At 36.5% G+C, this 21,219-nt stretch overlaps 1 protein-coding gene and 2 non-coding genes across 3 annotated transcripts in view; 2 read left to right on the top strand and 1 right to left on the bottom strand.

The window, feature by feature from the left end:
* Window positions 1–4,205, top strand: part of LOC125225268 (tyrosine-protein kinase Drl-like) — a 60,203-nt gene extending 55,998 nt beyond the window's left edge. The window contains exons 3-6 of the mRNA XM_048128885.1: window positions 1,108–1,794; window positions 1,917–2,233; window positions 2,347–2,643; window positions 2,968–4,205. Coding sequence (XP_047984842.1) covers window positions 1,108–1,794; window positions 1,917–2,233; window positions 2,347–2,643; window positions 2,968–3,079 — 1,413 coding nt within the window. The 3' untranslated portion in view covers window positions 3,080–4,205. The remainder of the gene's footprint in view (window positions 1–1,107; window positions 1,795–1,916; window positions 2,234–2,346; window positions 2,644–2,967) is intronic.
* Window positions 4,206–6,450: 2,245 nt separating this feature from the next.
* Window positions 6,451–6,524, bottom strand: Trnat-agu. Its single transcript has one exon. It is a non-coding gene; the product is annotated as a tRNA-Thr (tRNA).
* Window positions 6,525–7,479: 955 nt separating this feature from the next.
* On the top strand, window positions 7,480–7,561 carry Trnas-aga. Its single transcript has one exon. It is a non-coding gene; the product is annotated as a tRNA-Ser (tRNA).
* The last annotated feature ends 13,658 nt before the right edge of the window (window positions 7,562–21,219 follow it).

Here is a 21,219-nt window from a genome sequence, read left to right as displayed (position 1 = left end):
CGACTATTTGGCTTGACAACACTCCTGGCACAGGCAAACCATAATAAGTGTGATCTGCAATGCGTGTAATTGTTACGAATTTCCAGACCAACTTATACTAGGAATTAGGGATGCACACAGCCGATTCAAAATAAATTAGGTAGCTGCCGCGCCCGCGGGGAATAGTTCGGTTTGCTTTGCTCTCACCGCCCGCCTAGTAACGAGATAATGACTCTAATTTAATCGTTACATTATAAAAGTTGCCGGTTTACACGCGGCGTGCATTTGAAGTCGGCACTCAATCATATCTACATACTCCCAAATTGTAGTTGTGAAACACGTGTTTATTTCCTCTTGTTAGCTCCGCCGCAACCAAACCTCAGTAAGCTCTCGAACGTGTAACGATCTCACGTACATATTCATAAATATGTCTTTCAGATACCGAATACAACTCAAGACAGCTTATTACCGCGGATACTATTCACGACTGAGTGGCAGGCATTGACATCCACCGGTAAAGGAAACCTCGTTGACCTAGCGTAAACTCGACTGTACACACACCTAATGCAAATTCAGGAAGTCCAAGTTAGCTAGGTTTATTTACATAGCCTAACATGCGGGTAAATTCTCGATGCATTTCTCGCATGCCAATTATGCGAGTATTATTCATTTTTGAGTAGGTACACGGTGCTGTCTGACCTCACGGCTACAGGGTGTTCCTATAAAGGAGCGGCATCGTGCACCCGCGGCGGTGACTCGACATTTGATCCCGCGCCGTGTTCGCGTGCTGTCCGTCAATCTTATACGGTTACCGTCGTGATGGCTCCGAACCGTTACCGTTACTCCACATAGGCGGGACATGCAATGAGCTCACGTACCTCTGTGGTATTATTTATGGAATTGAAATAGCAAATCTGAATAAAAAGTTAAGTGCTCGGGACCCGCGTTGGGCTCCCAAGGCGCGGTTAACGCTTCTTGCGGAATCTGTTTTTGCCGATAGGTTTTATGGTCCTCTGAGAATTTTATGTCGATCAAACATTTGTTTCGCATATGTCGTCGAAATACTCTTTAGGTACGAAATAATTTGTATATCTGAATTTTGGCTAAATTCTCTTTCTTTTGTTGCAGTTACCGTACTCGCTAAACGTGGAAGTAGTATCGAATGCGAACGCAATGCACCCACCTACGTTCAACATTACAAGAGAAGGATTCGTTCCGACGGAACCGCGAACATGGAAAATCGATTTGCCGTGCACGCACACTGTCGACGCCGAAGTGGACATTACGATATCTCTGAACGTCTCTATGGGATCAACATCCACCACGCTTCACTTCAGAAGGAGGAAGATTTGTTTAAAAGATGCACCGAGGCCGGCGGTTAGGGTTGACAGCGTTGCTCAGGCACCTACATCAGCAGACATATTCTATGCGGGAGCTGGCTGTGCAGGCGCCGCGATTCTGATAGCCGCAGTGGCGGCAGCAGCCTGTAGAGCCCGAGCGAGGAAACTCCGACGCGCACGCAGCGACGAACAAGATGCACATGCTTTCCTCCCAGATTCCTCTTGCAAGTCAGCAGCCAGTTATACCAGCTACCGCCGTCCTACTTCCATTCCCGCAGCCGCAGCGGAAGAGCGAGCGAGGGACCTGCAACAGAGAATAGCAGAGTTGACGATTCAAAGATGTCGTGTCAGACTGCGCTCGGTAGCAATGGAGGGAACTTTCGGCAGGGTGTATAAGGGAACGTATGCTGATGAGGATGCCAGGGAACAGGAGGTGCTTGTCAAGACTGTTGCGGAACATGCGTCGCAAGTGCAGGTAAATTAATATTTATATAACCCACACACTATGTTATGAATTTTTAGTTGACCAAATTTTAATATTGAGAGTTTCAATGTTAGCATGTTTTCAACGAACTGAACGAACCATTCTATTCTCAGGTATCATTGCTACTACAAGAAGGCTGCATGCTCTACGGTCTCCGCCATGAGCGTGTACTATCAGTGCTCGGCGTGAGCATCGAAGACCAAACTGCTCCATTCCTCCTGTACCCATGGGGCGCTACCTGGAGAAACCTGAAGCAATTCCTTCTGGCGTGTCGAGGAGTAAACGTAGGCGGGGCGGCGGGGAGCGTACCACCGCCGCCGCCGCTTACAACACAACATGTCGTCAGAATGGCACTACACGCGCTGGATGGATTAGCGTTTTTGCACTCGCAACATGTCTTACACAAAGACATTTCAGCCAGAAATTGCGTGTAAGTAAACCTACTCGATTTTTCCTGTGGAGAAATCTCTTTTATGATATCAAATACTATTGATTTGATTGATACCTAAGTGTTGTTTTCTAAGACGATTTTTTTGTGAACAGTGTCGACGAAAACCTCCGAGTGATGATCGCCGACAACGCCCTCTCCCGCGATCTGTTCCCCGCCGACTACCACTGTTTAGGCGACAACGAGAACCGGCCCATCAAGTGGCTGGCGCTCGAAGCGCTGAGCAAGCGCCAGTTCAGCCCGGCGGCCGATGTCTGGGCGCTAGGGGTTCTACTGTGGGAGTTGACCACGTTGGCTCACCAGCCGTACGCGGAGGTGGACCCGTTCGAGGTCGCAGCGTATCTGAGGGACGGGTACCGGTTACAACAGCCGGCGAACTGTCCTGATGAATTGTAAGTGCTTTATATTTTAAGTTTAAGATTCTCTATTCTCACTGAGATTATCACATCACAACTCTTAGTAGTATAGTATTCTCATGAGAACTTAAAATAAAACTATCTGGAAATAATATTGTAACGGATATGCCTAGTTGGAAAAATGCCCTCATGTGTCTCATACAGCTCTGTCATACGCAAAAGTTATTTAAATCTAACGCTCCGTAAGAGAGGAGACGTAAATTAAATGAGAAGTTAACCTTGAATCCCGAATCCTAACTTTCGGAATTTGATTCTTTCAAGTAGCTTCATAAAACTTCTAACACAATGTTTTTTTCTCAGGTTCGCAGTAATGGCGTACTGTTGGGCCATGTCGCCCGATGATCGGCCCACGCTGCCGCAGCTACAAATCTTCCTAAGGGACTTCCACACGCAACTCACGAGATTCGTTTAGTGTGAAAAACTATTTGTGTACAGTCAACGAACATAGTGAAACAACAGTGAACACAGTGAACAAAAGTTACTAGAGTGTATAAAAAAAACACAGTGAAATCAAACTTTTTCTACTGTGAAAATAATAGACCATTGCGATGAATAAAATAAGACAATGGATAGAACAATAAAATATTTCAAACGTTAGGGGCCTTAAACAAGTGCGTTTTACCCTTTCGTGTTCTTGAATAAAAAGTGGAGATTATATACAGAGACTGATTTTATTTAGTTGTACATTTTAGATGTCGGGTGACGCTTATATTGAATTCGTCTTCTGTCTTTTTAATACGATAAATTATTATTTGAGCATTCAACTATTTATCTTGTTGACTTAGTTGGATGTGATATTCAAATAATAATTTGTTCTGTGCCAACATTACGAAGTACAAATTCAAGATAATCGTCATCTAATTTACTTATAAATTTAATTATTGTTTGGAACCTCATTACTGCCATACTAGATTAAACTTGGTTTGTAAATATTGATTAGAACTAAAGTTTAGTTACATTGTGATTGTATGTATGATACGTATATTAAATGTGCCTCAGATTTTATGAAAGATTTTAGATGTTTAATAGAGAAAATATAAACTAAATTAAGACTGGTATAGAATACAATTTAATCGACTTTGCCTATTATATTGCCAACTTATATCTACCTAGACTAGACACATAATTTTACAGACTGCTAAAATTCATATTTTGTCATGTTATTTATAAGGGCCACTTTGCACCACCCGCTTAACTCAAGGTTAATGGGCTGTCGACTGCCAAATTCCATGTAAAATGGTGGGTTAACCCTCCATTTTCGGTGGTGCAAGTGACCCTAAGTTACTTAACAATTAACTTACCTTATGAAGAAAACATTTTAATAAAATAAATTCGCCATTAACAGCTGGAACACAATTTTATGTGGGTATTAGCAGTCTTTATAGCTCACGATCTCTGATATCTACTGATCTTTACGTCGTGTTATTCACTTCATAGCCTCTTAAAATTTTAATGTAAACTGTTTATAGTACCTACTCTTATTATAATATCGTAAGTACCCAAAGTTGAGTAACAGGCCGTGAAGATAAAATGTAAACGAATTGAAGAAAATAATTTCTTTGTAATAAAACATTTTTAAACAAGGAAGTCTGTACTGTATCTTTTAAGTATTGAAATAATTAGGCCAATCAGGCACCCAACATATAGTAGATACTTCTTCGTTTAAAAAGTGCACTTTGTAACTATTTTTAATCTGTTCAAAGAATTTTTTAGACAATAAATTACTTCAGTAGTAAACTGTATCATAAAATATCTTAACTGTTCATTATCTTGCTAGTGTTACGTGCCAAAATAATACCAAGGTAAAAATTGTATCAAAATTTATTGCCGTCATAAACTAGGGTAGTTTTAGGTGTCTCAGAAATGTACCTTTTCATTTTTTAAAGTGAATTCATTTAAATTATTTTACTACTTCATTGCACTTAGAGAACAAATAAAACAATTCCTGTCATGATGAACTACCACATTTTTAAGAGTAGTATCATAGTTAAATCAGATTCCTAAAATCGTAATTCCGCTTTTATTGACACAAAACTTGTTTTTATTGAAATTGTATTTAATTTAATTACTTAATTAAAAAAGTAGCTATATTCTGGTCTGACAATTTAAAAGATACTTAAAAATATACCTTAAACCTTTGAAGTAAGATTCTTGTAATGTGATTACACAAGCATCTGTTCACTACATTGTAACAGAAAACAAGTAAATATCCATTGTTATGGAACATATGATAATTTAGTGGTGCAACTTATTATCGCAATAAAAAACCACGCTGCAATCAGCTATTTAAACAAGTGCCAATACTGCCAATTACATTGTTGACATAATAAACTCGTAAGGTGTAAAGTTTTTTTTTAAATAATAAATAGGGCAATAAATCCAACATTAAACGTTTTTACAAAGTTTTAATATTGCAATAAAATTATTCAGGGCATAAGTAACTAGCTTCACTTGTTTTCAAAATATTGTGTCCATTCAAGCAAAAAGATAAATAGGTACTTATTTTTTCCAAAACGGTTACCGATAAGTTTAATTTATCGGAAACCGAAACCATGGTATATTTTACGAATGGCACCTTCGTATATTGGACCTTACGAGATTATTAGGGTATAAGTAATAAAATGTAAGAATAAATTTGAGACATCTGAAAACCTAATGTTTTGTATAATTATTTTATTTATTTGATTAAAAATCGGATAAAAATGCGCAACAGCATGTTTTTATTTTGAAAAGTCGATTAACTCAAGAGGAAGTTTACTTGTGTAAAATAATTAAGACGAAGTGCCCTGTGTATGGGCGAGTATTATCGTACCTTTGTTTGTACATGTGTAAATAATATAAAATGACAAAAATGTGAATATACGAGTGATTACTATGAACTTTGTTTGTTTGATTTCCCACTAACGTAACTGCATACTCTGATAGGGGCCGGATCGAGGGTAGAGCGAGTAGAGCCACTCAGCGCCAAATTGTAGTCAGTGTCAGAAAAGAAAAAAAAATACAGGAAAAAAATAATAACAATGGAAAAAATAACAGTAAAAAAAAAAACGATATCTCCGATATCTCGCTCTACACTGATCGAGTGCTCGAAAACTGGCGAGGATTAAAAAGGGATTCGTAAAATGGATAACATTAAAAACAAATAGGTATGCATACAACTTTTTGCATCATAATATTTAACAGTTCAGCTCGTCAAGGTTTTTTTATAAGCCACCCGAGCTGTGATATACATTATTGATTTAGCAGCTAAAAATATGCAACTTATTCATTTTCCTATAAATATACAAAGAGGTGCTCCTGTCATAAAATTTTCTACGCATTTATTATACATCTGGATAGAGATTGTCGATTTTCCTGTAACGACAAATTAACCCTTAAATGCACCTTGACAATAAATCTTTATTATATCTTAATTAAATCTTTATTCAAATTTGAATTATGACATGCTGTCAATAGATAGTCAAAAATGCATGATGCATATATAATCACTATGCATTTAAGGGTTAATACAATATTACTAAGCGCTAGCATCAAGCAACCCAGTTACATACACATAATGTGGCTTATTGGTACTCGACTACTGAAAATAATAAATGAATTGTTGAAAACTTGGAGATATTGAAGACGGGGTGATATGTTAATTTTACAGTTCACAAAAATGAATATGAAAATAATATAAAAGGGTTTTACTAATAAAAATTCTAAGCATGAAAATATACTATATAATAAAATTAAATCTAAGAAATAAATGAAACAAAAAGCACGCAAAAAATTAATCCACATAGGCCCCGACGAGATTCGAACTCGTGATCTCCTGTTTACTAGACAGGCGCTTTAACCAACTAAGCCACGGCGCCACGTGTGACCCGGCTGAAATAGTCAGTCACGTTCTCTGCCTATGTACGTATGTAGATAAAAAATGTTTAATGTGTACACACACGTAGTGATTATTGCTAAATTGATTTATAATTAAACATTTTGAATACATTTTCTTCTGTTCAATGTGTTTCAAGTTTCAATAGTTTCATTCTTTATTATATCCATGTATTACATCAATTTATTCTATCCGTCACTTCTTGAAAAGGATAATTATTTTTATCATAAGTCAAAATCATAAAAATCATCTTAGTGAATTTTCACATTATACGAACCGATATGGGATGTCGGAAGGATTTCAATGGTAAAAATCAAAGATGGCGGCTTAAATGTATGGGATATTGGTCCTACATCCGATATCGGTTCGGATAATGTGAAAACGCACTTACTCATGAAAGGCGTTATCAAGTTACGATGTCAACTTTGTCAGCAATTTTGGTGCATCATTGTTGCGTTAGGAATATTTATATGTCCGAAGCCAGCTGGAATGGTTAATTAATTAGGATTAATAACAGTACGATTAATAAGTAATTAATAAGTAATTAATTAGGATTAATAATACTACGATGCCACAGACAGACACACACACAGACAAACAGACAGACAGACAGACAGACAGACAGACAGACAGACAGACAGACAGACAGACAGACAGACACGTCAAACTTATAACACCCCGTCGTTTTTGCGTCGGGGGTTAAAAATGAGTTTTAATTATTCATCTACCTATGTAGAAGAACACACGTATGAATTATTTTATTTCTACCATGCTGCACCGAAATTGCTGGAAAAGTTAGAATGTCTGATAATCACAATCAATTTATTATTTATTCAATCTTTTGAAGACATCATTGTTCATCAATCGCAACGTTGTCAGCATGTTTGAAGTTAGCAAGTGAGTATAAAGTAATCCTTAATTTCGACTAAACACTCGCAGCAGTCGTGGCCGAGCGGTTAAGGCGTCTGACTAGAAATCAGATTCCCTCTGGGAGCGTAGGTTCGAATCCTACCGACTGCGAAACTTTTTGCATTTTTTTAACAATCTATATTTCATTATTATGTGATACGTTCGTTTTCGCGTGTTTGTAATGGTTGTTTTTATTGAGCTACAGCATTTTGAAGGTTATTAATGGCATTGCATGCTTATCTAAATTGTAACGGTAGCTTCGGGGACCTGTCAGTGCATTTTTTATCGGTTAGGAAAAGGGTCGGTTATGTACTGTAATGGTGTATAAAAAGCGCGGCCCAGTGTGTTTGCTTTCGATTAATTAAAGAGGGTAAATTAGCGGTTTGTGCGGCTATTAAAGGTTTATTTGTGTTCCGTATTAGTAGAGCGGCGAGAGGGTCTCGGAAAAAGTTGATGTGACTGGAGAGTATACTGCTGACAAGTGGTATCGTTGTGATCGGTAGACTTTACTGAGTACGAAATAATGACTTGTCACATTCTCAGACTGTGGGGGGGTTAACTATGACGTCACAAAGATCGCGGTCCCGGGTTTCAATTTTTTGCCAATTTGTCTAGAACCCCTTATCCAATTTTAAAAAATGAGGTGTCGATTGAAAGCGTATAACATGCTGATTAAGATTTGTTATAAGTGAAAAGTATAGTTTTGTTAGTTATTTTTTAATTAACAATAATGCAAAAAATACTTTTTTTTTTACTCTCTTTTTTTATTTTTGTGACTCAAAAAGGCAATGAAAACGGCCACTTAGCTAAAAAATATGTTATATAAATCATTTAGCTACATTATTAAGCTATCTTTTGCTTTTGAAATTTCTACGATCGGATAATAAATAAGCAAACTACAAGCACATACCTGTAGGCGGGGAGTACCGCTTGACGCGCGTTCCCATACATTCGGCGTCTACCAAATTACACCTCGCGCAAAATTCGTTTCAAGCAGATATACCTCTAATCTTATTCATTGTAACCTATCAATATTGGTATCATTTGAAAGTACAATTAAAGTACTTTAAGAAACAATGTCAATCATTTTCTTAAAATCAATAATCGCCAGTCTGCGGTGGTTACAAAGGAAAAAAGTGGGTATGGAATTTGGCTGGTTTCCTAAGGTTTGATACCCTAGACGAGTTTAAAAGGGGAGGTAAAGGTGACATATGGGTTGTTCTCTGGCCTAAAAGCTACACAGAGGGTCAGGGGAGAAAAAACTAGGGTTTAAGTTTAGTTTTAAGTTATTTTTTCTTTTATTTGTTGATTTTATTGTGTTTAATTTTTTTTGTAATTTTATCAAGGATACACGTTGGTTTCTTTTGCTGAAAATTCACTTTTTTATGAGAAATGTGATGAATTTCATGGCATTTTTCGATAGAGACTAAAATTAACTTTCAAATAAGGCCACATATACATACTTTTACTTATATAATATTAAGGGTAATACCAAGTAATACCGTTTGAACTCAAACGACTTAGAGGTGCGGTTTTTTGACCCAGTAGGTATTAAAAAGTAATCTTAAAATCAAAACGATTAGACTTCGGTCGTTATACACATTAAATCACTAAAATGAAGTTACCTTTAATGTTTTAGTAATTATAATCAATACTTTTAGCCACTTTTCTCAGAACATAATTATTCAACAGAAGTCAAGATCAAGATAACATTAAGAGCATATTTATTATTAATAATGCGTTATAAACATGAAATAGTTGTTGGGGTACACTTGTTAAGTACATGCAGCTCCTGCAAATACACTCAGTGTCAAAACAATCACACATCTCAATCGTTTGCGTTGAAGCAGTATTGACCCACATATTAGAGAGCAGGGCGCGCAGGGCACCTCGTAACACTATGTGTGGCACTGAGGAACCAGTGAAGTCAGGTTTATGGATTGCTACACTGCTGTCCCGCTTGCACTACTCCGCCGGGGCTATTTCGCTTAATATTATATAAGTAAAAGTATGACTATGTGGCCTTATTTGAAAGTTAATTTTAGTCTCTATCGGAAAATGCCATGAAATTCATCGATTTTCTCATAAAAAAGGGCATTTTCACAAAAAGAAACCAGCGTGTATTCTTGATAAAATTACAAAAAAATTAAACACAATAAAATCAACAAATAAAAGAAAAAATAACTTAAACCCTAGTTTTCTTCCCCTGGCCCTCTGTGTAGCTTTCAGGCCAGAGAACGACCCATATTTGTCACCTTTACCTCCCCTTTTAAACTCGTCTAGGGTATCAAAACCTAGGGAACCAGTCAAATTGAATCCCCGCTTTTTTTCTTTGTAACCACCGTAGACTGGCGATTATTGATTTTAAGAAAATGGTTGATATTGTTTCTTAAAGGACTTTAATTGTACTTTCAAATGATACAAATATTGATAGGTTACGATGAATAAGATTAGAGGTATATCTGCTTGAAACGAATTTTGCGCGAGGTGTAATTTGGTAGACGCCGAATGTATGGGAACGCGTGTCAAGCGGTACTCCCCGCCTACAGGTATGTGCTTGTAGTTTGCTTATTTATTATCCGATCGTAGAAATTTCAAAAGCAACAGATAGCTTAATAATGTAGCTAAATGATTTATATAACATATTTTTTAGCTAAGTGGCCGTTTTCATTGCCTTTTTGAGTCACAAAAATAAAAAAAGAGAGTAAAAAAAAAGTATTTTTTGCATTATTGTTAATTAAAAAATAACTAACAAAACTATACTTTTCACTTATAACAAATCTTAATCAGCATGTTATACGCTTTCAATCGACACCTCATTTTTCAAAATTGGATAAGGGGTTCTAGACAAATTGGCAAAAAATTGAAACCCGGGACCGCGATCTTTGTGACGTCATAGTTAACCCCCCCACAGTCTGAGAATGTGACAAGTCATTATTTCGTACTCAGTAAAGTCTACCGATCACAACGATACCACTTGTCAGCAGTATACTCTCCAGTCACATCAACTTTAAAACTAGACGACTTTTTTCAATTCCGCCGCCTTACTATATGTACATGTGTGGGGGAGGTAATGGCACGGAAGTGCTTCAGAGTATTATCATTAATTCTAACAATGTTTGTAACAAATTTAATTACTGAAAAGTGAAAGCATTTGCGAGAATGGTCTTCCCGGGGTTAAATTTGTTTCTGTTTAAAAAGTAAGTTTGTGTATTTAGTATGTAGGTAGTGTACTTAGGTTATTTTATTACGCTGCACACTTTTCCTTAATGATGTCATTAATTAGTATTGATCTATCTATAAGTACATAGTAGGCGCTTTTTATATAGCCTAAGATCATGATTTTCAGACTGAAATAAAATCTGAAAGAGAATTAAAAATAATAATAATTGTACATGTAAAATCTTAATTGCATACCGCGCATGTAGTACTTAGATACCTATCTACTAAAAGATGATCTTAGCACACTATGTTGCTAGTCTTTCGTGTTTTTATAAGTAGGTAATTACTACTTTTTACTATTTGAAGTAATAATTTATTTTTAAATACATATTTTGAACCTATTTGTTTCATGTATGACAGAAACCCAAGACTAATATGACTTACGCATCATATACGGTTTAAAATTTATTAGTTAAATATTCTTATTCATATTTTATTTCCTTCGTATTAAATTAACTTAAATTCCCGCAGATTCTCTGATTCAGATTAATTCTCTGGAGTTAGATTTATGAATTCTCTGTACATATTTGAATATTTATTGTCATACGATTAAATTAAAAATTCCCGCAGATTCCAAACTGTAACCTCCCCTTGAAGAAGCTCTCATTGTCCCAAACTTCATTACCTGACTTGGCACATTCCACGACCTCCACAATTGATTCACAGAGTATGAAATCGGAGTTACGTTTGACAGGGTGCAGTAATGAAATCGCAGTTACCTTTGCCGGCTGGGTGAAATGACTGCCGATGCCGATGCCGCCCGGACAAAGGAAACGTGTCACACACACACTCTGGGATATGTCAATATGAATTCAATCAGTCTTTCACTAGTGGATCAGAGAGTTGTAGATATATATGATTAAGGGCCAGTTGCATCAACCACATTTGACAGATCATCGTCACGCAGCAGACGTCTATAGAATTTCCCATACAATCAAATTTAACGAACGCTTTAATGGTGACAGACGGTTTGGTGCAACCGACCCTAAGTGTACTGTCCTCCTTTGATATATTATATCAAAGGAGGAATTCTGTAATAAATAAAACAACTATTTCTCCGTACGGCATTGTCCGACCGACCTCACACACTTGGTGCCATCTTGACAGCAACTGAGTGTTGCCAGCACACCGCCATTTATTGGAATACCACACTAAGTAATGCAAGATGTTTCGTACCTAAGTATGGAGAGTATCCGTATATCTGCTGATGCGCTGATTGTTTGACCTCAAGTAGTTAAAACAGGCAAGGCTCGGAAAAACGTCCATCATTTAGAAAATTGTACCTTGTTCCGTTATGTCACTGACTCTGTACAAACAAAATCTGACCCCGGAAAAGTATAATTTTTGCGTACTTTTATGGGTTAATTTGAAGACGAATTGTAATAATTGTGATAGGTACAAAATCAACATTCCGCGAAAAAAAATTTTCACCACACCAACTGGTAAAGGCTTTTGCATTTTATCCACAAGGGGGCAAAGTAATTTTATACAAATTTTGACTCGATGTCTTAATCTGGCTGCTAGATTTAACCTATAAATGATGATTTTGAATCATAAATATTGAATAAATTGATGGATTTCATTTATTTTGACGTTTTATAGTCAGCTAGTATTTTGTTCGTGTTGGTGTGGTGAAAAATTTTGTGTTTCACTCGGTGGCAAAGTTTGTTTAACCTTCGTGCCTTGATACCCTCGCAACGATCAAGATTCCACTTTTTGAACCACTCGCTACGCTCGCGGTTCAGTATTGGAATCTTTCGCTTGCTCGGGTATCAATATTGGCACGTATGGTTAAACAACTACTTTGCCCCCTTGTAAAACAAATAACTATTGTTAGTGTGTGTAGAATTTGGTTTAAACAGAATGAAATAATATTTTTATTCAATAAATAAGCAAAAAAAAAAAGTACAAAATAAATCATCACAGCACAGGCTTCATTAAATATAGTATCTATGTCAAGTAGGTTATTAACATATACAATAAACTCGTCATTCGGTTTTGGTGATACAATAAAGTGTTTACTTACTAACTGACTCACTGAATACCTATACCTATAAATATATTGTTACCCCAAAACATAACAAGGAACACTTCTTCCACTCCACGCAATCTCGATCGCTTGGCACTAAAGCAGAGTGTAATGAAGTTCTAGTTACGTTCGACATCGCGTCAGGGGCAGTAATTACTGATCGGGCTTTGTCCCGAGATAGCCCGCGATAGCGAGCCTTGTTTGATTGGATATTGCGGATTAGGGTAATGTAATGAGATTGCGGGCTTGATTGACGGTGACTTAGAGTCGTTCGGGAGGAAAATATGAGGAAATTGACTGCAGTAGTTTTTGTGCGTCATGTGAGAGCATTTTTAATTGACTAAGTACTTTATTATTTACTGAAGTTTTGACTCGATTAGACTAATATGTTTTATGTTGAATACTAACGTTAATAAATTACATAGGTATAATCTGGTTTCACGTGTTGCACATTTTTACAACTCACTAATTAAATAACAATATTATTTTTTCAGCAATTTTTTTTGTCAATATAATTTCATAAATAAAATTATCAACATGTTTATGTGGCAACTAAATTTTTTTTTATTCATTAAGTGTGTGCATGTTGTAAAGTGTAAACCTAAAGTAAATATTTCTATACATTAATTTTATTGTTTCCACTCCCTTATTAACCCTTCTTTATTATTAGTATTATTACCTTAGTGTATTGTCTTCGCTAAAACAAAAGAGTGGGTATGAATTAAGAAAATGGCAAATGCTGCTAAATTATTTGTCTCATAACACGGTAAATTGCTAAATGAATCACTTAGATAAATATGCACAAGTAGACATGTACCTACCTATTCTCTTAAACATAATATTCCACGCCATTCTTTTTTAATTAAGGAGAAAAGTAAGCAGGTTGATGATTTTTTCGTGCCAGGGGTGCAAATGAAAAATTCCTACGCGTACCAGGTGACAGCCCGAATTGTGTCGCTTAACTTCAAACTTGGGTAAATCCATTCTGCTTTGAGGTTGAATATATAAAAAATATAATATGACCCGAAAGATACTCAACCTTATAGCAGAATGGATTTAACCAGTTTTGAAGTTAAGCGACACAATTTGTCTCGACTGTTTATTCATAAGAATATCTTCTTTCCTAGTATAAGTTGGACTTTAGATTCATAATAATTATATGTAATCAGGATCGCACTTACTGTGGTTCTCTGAGCGAATGCTAATAGCTCAAGCCTCCAGTGCCCAGGAAAGTGTTATAATTACACCACTCGAGTCGTGGAACGAAGCTCTCTTAGAAAGTAATATTCTGAAAAATTTAATTCTCTTGGTGAAAATTGTACGTACAATGCTGTGTTTCTAGAGTGTTTCTACTTTTTATGGTTATTTGCACTGCGCAGTGCGCACCGGGTATTAATGAGACATCGCTTCCTTACTAAAATTTAAAGGAATTCAATCTAAAAATTGTAGAGATTGGAAGAAAAACACGACTCAAAATCATTCTATTGATAGGGGACAACCGTTTAGTAAGTTTTTTTTTTATACTACGTCGGTGGCAAACAAGCATACGGCCCGCCTGATGTGAAGCGGTCACTGTAACCTATGGACGCCTGCAACTCAAACAGTGTCACATGCGCGTTGCCACCCCATTAAAAACTTGTACATTCCCTTTTGCTGAGTTAAGTACACAGCAAAAAGGAGTGTACAAGTTCCAAGTTTTGAGTTAATTGTGAACATAATTACAGACAGATAAAAATGTTGTGAGTTGTTAACGAACAATAAAATAAAATCCGGATTCGAAAGTTTCATAAACATTGTCAAAGACACACTCAGACAGACAGTCAGTGTCTGTCAGTGTCAGTGCTACAGACCGCGCGCTGCTGTAAGATTTGAAAGATGCGTATCTCCCCCCTGGGCCCTCGGGACACGGGACTCCGATTTCCTATTCCCATTTCGTAGTGCTGTGAATTAATGTGGGTTTACTTTAATGAGTCTAGTGTAGGATATGCATATGCACCTATTCTATAGATAAAAACATTGAATCGATAAGACGATGTGATTACTTCACGAACGAAATGCAAACTCGTGAATACAAACAGAATAAAGGGTAATTTAAGTTAAATTATCTACACAAGGCAACTTTAATATATCTGACTACGGATATGTAGGTACATGTACAGTCGAGTTCATAAATATGTATATGTAAATTTTTTCACCTTATTGCAACGAGTTACGTTACGGTCAAAGAAATGTACACATATTTATGAACTCGACTGTACACACGGTATTGGTACAAAAGAAAAGAAAAATGTGTATATTAAAATTAGGCATAGCTTCAACAACTTGTCCAGAATCAGTCATTTACTCCAACCGGAATCTGAAATAAAACAACAAGAACGTTAAAAAAATCCATCATCAAAGCAAATTATGACGAATATTCTGGTCAGAATAAGCAACAATAAATCATAAAGTTTAACGAGCCGCACTGGATAAAAACAATAAGGCGAAATCCGTGTCTATCGTGCTATCTAGATGTCATACAGATTACACAAATTTAACCTTTAATAACATGAAATTACGAGTGAATACGCGCGTATTCGTGAATGGCACGATTTATAATTTTGGAGGGAAGACGGGAAAATGCGGGCAGACTGATGGCGCCCTCTGTCGGAGAAATGACGCAATTAACGTTTAGTTTCATGCCGCAGTCGAGTAATAGCAGCGATATGGCCGCATTTGTCTCATGCACTTTGGGTTTCTTTTCTGGATTTCTGTTTTATTACCTAGCGATTTGGCCGCATTTCTATCATGCACTTTGGGTTTCTTTTCTGGATTTCTGATATGGCCGCATTTGTCTCATGCACTTTGGGTTTCTTTTCTGGATTTCTGATATGGCCGCATTTGTCTCATGCACTTTGGGTTTCTTTTCTGGATTTCTGATATGGCCGCATTTGTCTCATGCACTTTGGGTTTCTTTTCTGGATTTCTGATATGGCCGCATTTGTCTCATGCACTTTGGGTTTTCGTTTCTGGATTTCTGGCCTGACCTATACTTATTATAAGTATGAAAATGATGAACTACCTCTACAACTATACAGGAAACTTAGTGCGTAAATTGTTTAAATTCGATAAATCGTCATTATTTTATGAAACACTACTGTGTATTTTGTACGAATAAACGCCATTAAGAGTCATGTTTATTTTTGTTGGGATTATAAAAAAAGATATGATTTGGTTGAATTATGTATGTAATTATGTAAACATACATGTGTTCAAAACTCCTGAAAATTTGCTGAAAACCTCATTAAAATAACGCAGCCGGGTAAACATCTCAGTTTGAAAGTGATTAACGCGACTAATGAGTCCTGAACGGAATCGCGATCAATCACGAGCGGCAGGTAGCGAATCAATCATTTTTAATCAATTCATTTCGCCGGCATCACCGCGCGATTGAAATGCGTGATTTGCATAAAAATTCGGTTGCGAGTTTAGTAAATGTTGGGAATTTTGCGCGTGACTCATTAATTAAATACGGGGCGGATTTTTGGTTTGTTGTTCGGAGCTTTGTAAAACAATGCTTGGTAATCAAAACGTTCCATCATTTCAGAGACCTTACCTCAAGTATAAAACAATGTCACCACTGGTTTGCATAAGAAAAACGAAAAAAAAAGAACTTTGAAAAAATTAAGTATTAGGTACAGCTTGAGTAAACTTAAAACAGATATTAATAGTTAATGCCTTTTTAGGTTAGGTAGGTTGAGAAGTTATAATCTGAACGAAGACTGAGGCACTATACCTAAGGTTAGGTTATACAGTTGAGAGGTTGCCGTTATCACAAGTTGTCGAACAGCAGACTCATCGTGAAGCATGCACTAACAAACAAGGAGAGACTTCATTTACTCACGGCTTTACCTGACACCTCACACTTAGGGTCGACACTCTCCATCTCCACATATTACACCTATAGGTACATACTAATAATAATCCCATTGTCTGCGTAATTAGTCAGTTAATTACGTATGTCGTATCAGTAAATTAAATAGTCTTTATTCTCCTCCCCTCCCTCAGAATTCATTTTAACAAAAATATTTGGTTCTACATATATATGGAATTCTTAAACGACTTAGCATGTAAAGCACCCAGTTTTGGTACCTATTAATACTGACTTGTTACGTGTGCTTACTATAAAATTTGTAAAATTAAGCATAGGAACTGATGAGAGTCGCAATCGTCATCTGCAAATCTAAAGAAAAACACAATCCACGCTTGAACGCAAAATACTGTCAGCAGCAGCCCAAATCTTCGATTCTGCTGCCCTAAGCTGTCAACCCTATCGCCTCGTTTGCACCCTTCATCTTTGCATAATAGACGTTCGGTTAATACCGTCGACGGGCTGCGTAATAGTCAACAAGCTAGCGCGAGCATGGGTGTCGCTTATGAGGACCAGCTGTGGAGACAGGTACTTATAGATACTTTGTCTACGTCATCTTCAAGATCCAATCAATGGGATCTGTCAACAGCCATGATACCGTCTTTGCGTAGCACTGACTCGGCTGTGAACAGTCCATCCAGTCTTTGTCTAATTCAAAAGTCGAATTCGAATTTTTAGGCAAAATAAGTACCTACCACAAGTTAACTCGTAGCTAAATCTAGATCAGCTAAATGCTTCAGCTTCAGCTTAAGATCAGCACTTTAACCTTACAAAAAACTACCGCTTACTAAAGAAAATTTCTTTATAGATGCGTGTTGTGTTCCTGAATTCCTGATGTTAAAATTCCCAAAGTTTCCGAGGATGTTTGGGAGGAACTCGTAGGAGTTAAAAGGTCAGTTACACTACAAATGTTATGTAGGTAAAATGTTGTTTTCCAGATAATACATATATAAAACTGTGTAATGGAAGCATATTCATGGTAGTAGCATTTGTAGCCAATTTAGGTGGTCTCCAGAGCCCTCGGATTTCCAATGCCCAGTAACAATTGGAATAACTTTCCTAGCTTTGAATATCAACCCTTAGCTTACACACTCTCTTATCTAACTCAAACTTATCACTGGAAAACTTTCTTTATTAATTATCACATAAGATTCACTTTGTAAGTTTTGAGATAAAGAAATAGAAGCAGTAGATAAGAAAATGTTGATGTTCAGGATTAAGGGAAGGGTTATCGTTTAAATCATTCCATGAAATTTTGTTTTGGCGCTTTCAGATTTGGAGTTACTTTGAGCCGATCGTCTTTTGACAAACATTTCCAGCGTGTAATGAGATTTATTTTGTTTTTCTTTTAGACGGGTTAAATTTGAGTCCGTAGCATAATTTCGGAAATCAAGATGGTTAATGTACGAAATTCCTAAAGATGCACATATTTGCATGATTTTCATGTCCTTTACTTAATAGAAATATTTTTCGTCTTTGAGACTTTCGTATTTCGGATAAGTATTTCATTTTCAGAAATTGTGCTACTACCCTTAATTTTAACCAAAGATATTGTTTTTCTTCACTGTCAAGCTATTCTTCCCTACATAAACTACAATGGTACGTGTGAGTCTCATCGAGGCAGGACGACGGGCCGATGTCCTGATTATTCAGGTTCACTGGCTTCAAGCACCATTCCTGGAGCATGTCACTACACTATCACGTCCTGAATTTCAACGACAGAGATGTTAATTCAACATTTTTGAACGACAATTTTAGCTGTAGTTCTTAGGTATCTTTCACGGATGGAGGATGAAAGTAAAAAAAAGAAGTAGGTATATATCTATTGTTATATTCGTAGGCTTGTGGATCATGGGTACCTGAAGCATAGGATTCTGTTGTACATAGTAATGCAACGTCTTAAATGTTAATCTATAATGCAAAGGAAAGGAGAAGTAGAGTATGTTTATAATATAAACACGACAAGCACAACATTTCAATAAAAAATATATGTATATAGATAAACAGATTATGTTCGCTACAACTTTTTTTTTAACCTTTTGCAATAGTCATAATTCGTGTAAAGTGTGTAAGTGTTCAGTCTTCATCAATATTGGAGTTGCTAAAGCTCTCACTGTCTCTATTGTCAAGACGGAGTGCGTGTTTCGATATTTGTGAGAGTTTTGGCAGCTCCGATATAATTGATGGCGACATTGGCGACTGTTCAATGCAATAGACTACCCATTTCCTGTTGTGTTTCTCCTGAGTTGTCACAGCTCCTGTCCCATCTCCACGGCACACAGCTCTGGTTTTAGGTTAATGAAGCGCCGACGGACGGGATGCGCGGCGGCTCGCCCTCCCAAAAAGACTAACCGGTGTTCACAATAACTACCACTCCATCGACTGATAGTGTGCCCACTCTCGAATGGAAACTTCGCGACATAATCGGTACAAATGTAGTGCGAAAAGCTTTTCATTCGTATTTTTACGGAGACGTTCGTATTTGTCATGCTTGTTCAGACAGTGTCAGTATATACGTCTTGTACTGAGACTGACTGAAATAGCATGACACGTTCGTACGTTTCCGTAAGAATACGAAGGAAAAAAAATTGCGAATAGGTACCTATGTACAGTCGACTACAAAGAGATGTATCCACTTTTTCATCTTATCACAATGCAATAAGGCGAAAAATTTTAGTCGACTGTACAGTCAACCAATTGGAACCCTAGGCCACTGTAGAACTATGTCATAGTGACGTTATAAATCAGATTGTAAGAAATGTCTTACTGCTTGTCATTTTAACATGGTTGTAGAGTGGCCTAGGGTTCCAATTGGTTGACTGTACATATATATAGGTATGATCATTTTAAAACCCTGTCTTATTGACACCGTGCTTTATTTGTCATAGAAATCACTTTGACGTATATTGTGAAAAGGTTCAACAGTGACCCAGGATTCAAATTGATTGACTAACTTCTTAACCTTTTGGGTCGTTGCCATTTTAGTAATATTCTTCAAAGCATTTTAGAGAAACTAAAAAATAACCAATAATCATTATTTCAGTTTATTTGAACTATGGACATTATAAAGTAGGTTTAATTTTGTTTTATTTATTGTAATTTTAATTCTAATGTAGTAGCTATGATCCTATGTTAGTCGCAAAAATAAATGAATAGAATTGAATTATCGCAGTAATATCGCGTTATTCAAGAACCTTCTTACTGGCTACCTCAATGACTTTTGGGTAAGCTTTGTGAACAACCCAACCGCTAAGTAGTATTGCAAAACAAGCAAAGAAATAGAACTTGGAAACAATATGGTAGACCATTAATGTTTCTGGCTGAACAGATTTTTTTCTGCAAAAGAAAATATTGGCACAGGTTGAACAAAAAATTGTACAGAAAGATGTTTGCTTAAAATAAATGCCTCAAAATAAACGTTTTTAATTTCATCAGTCAAATTTCTGATGACTCTTGTGTGCGTAGCCGAATGTGAACGATTCGTGAGCGTTTCGTGAAGCGTTTGTGCATTCGGCTACACATACAGCAACTGTTTTTAAAAGAATAAAAAAACTCATCTTTTTAATTTGAAGGAATAACTGTTTTATTGCACTGTGTCTAGAAATTTATTGTTTTCGATATTTTTATAATTCATATTATATCCCCTTTGGCAACAAAGTTTCAACAAATTTCATAATAATAATTTTTAAGAAAAAAAAACCGTCGCCTTTCGGGTTCTGGTGAAAGCTACTTGCGAATGTTGGATTATGTAGAAATGTGTAAGTATTTTTTAAAACTGGTTTTAATGCTTTAATTATTAGATGGCAACACAAATGAATATACGTATAACGTTAAGGTTTGAGGAGTTTCCTCAATTCCTCATGAATCCGATTATATTATAAGAAATCGAAGCTTGACAAACTTTTACTTGAAACTCAATATGCTTAACAAACATAACTAAATAAATGTCACTGTTCTGAACTTAAATGCATGCTTTTCTTACAAAAATACCAAAGTCACTATGGTTTCAGGAATCACGTTCAGGTTTGAGGAGTTTGGTTCTGACTATCATCAGCAGTTCCACTGTACCAAATGTCACTGTTCTAGACGTAAGTGCATGCTGTTCTTATAAAAATGGCAAAGTCACTATAAGCGTGCCGTTCAGATTTGAGGAGTTTGGTTCTGGCCATCATCAGCAGTTCCACTGCACCAAATGTCACTGTTCTGGACGAAAGTGCAAGTGCATGCTGTTCTTATAAAAATACCAAAGTCACTATAAGCGTGCCGTTCAGATTTGAAGAGTTCCGTTCTGGCCATCATCAGCAGTTCCACTGCACCAAATGTCACTGTTCCGTTCCTAAATGCATGCTGTTCTTTTAAAAATACAAAAATCACCATATGTATGCCTTTCAGATTCGAGGAGTTCCCTCGATTTCTCCAGGATCCCATCATCAGAACTGGGTTCTGAGAAAAATGGGACCAATCTGTATGTGTGTATATACATTCAATCAAAAAAAATAATTTCTAAATCGGTCCAGTAACGACGGAGATATCGAGGAACAAACATAAAAAAAAAAACATACAGACGACTTGATAACCGTCCTTCTTGAGAGATATGAGGCGAAGGTT

The sequence above is a fragment of the Leguminivora glycinivorella genome, chromosome 4 (assembly GCF_023078275.1).
Source record: "Leguminivora glycinivorella isolate SPB_JAAS2020 chromosome 4, LegGlyc_1.1, whole genome shotgun sequence".
Lineage (NCBI taxonomy): Eukaryota > Metazoa > Arthropoda > Insecta > Lepidoptera > Tortricidae > Leguminivora > Leguminivora glycinivorella.
Note: the sequence above shows the minus strand (reverse complement) of the source record. Positions and strands in the feature narration are given on the sequence as shown.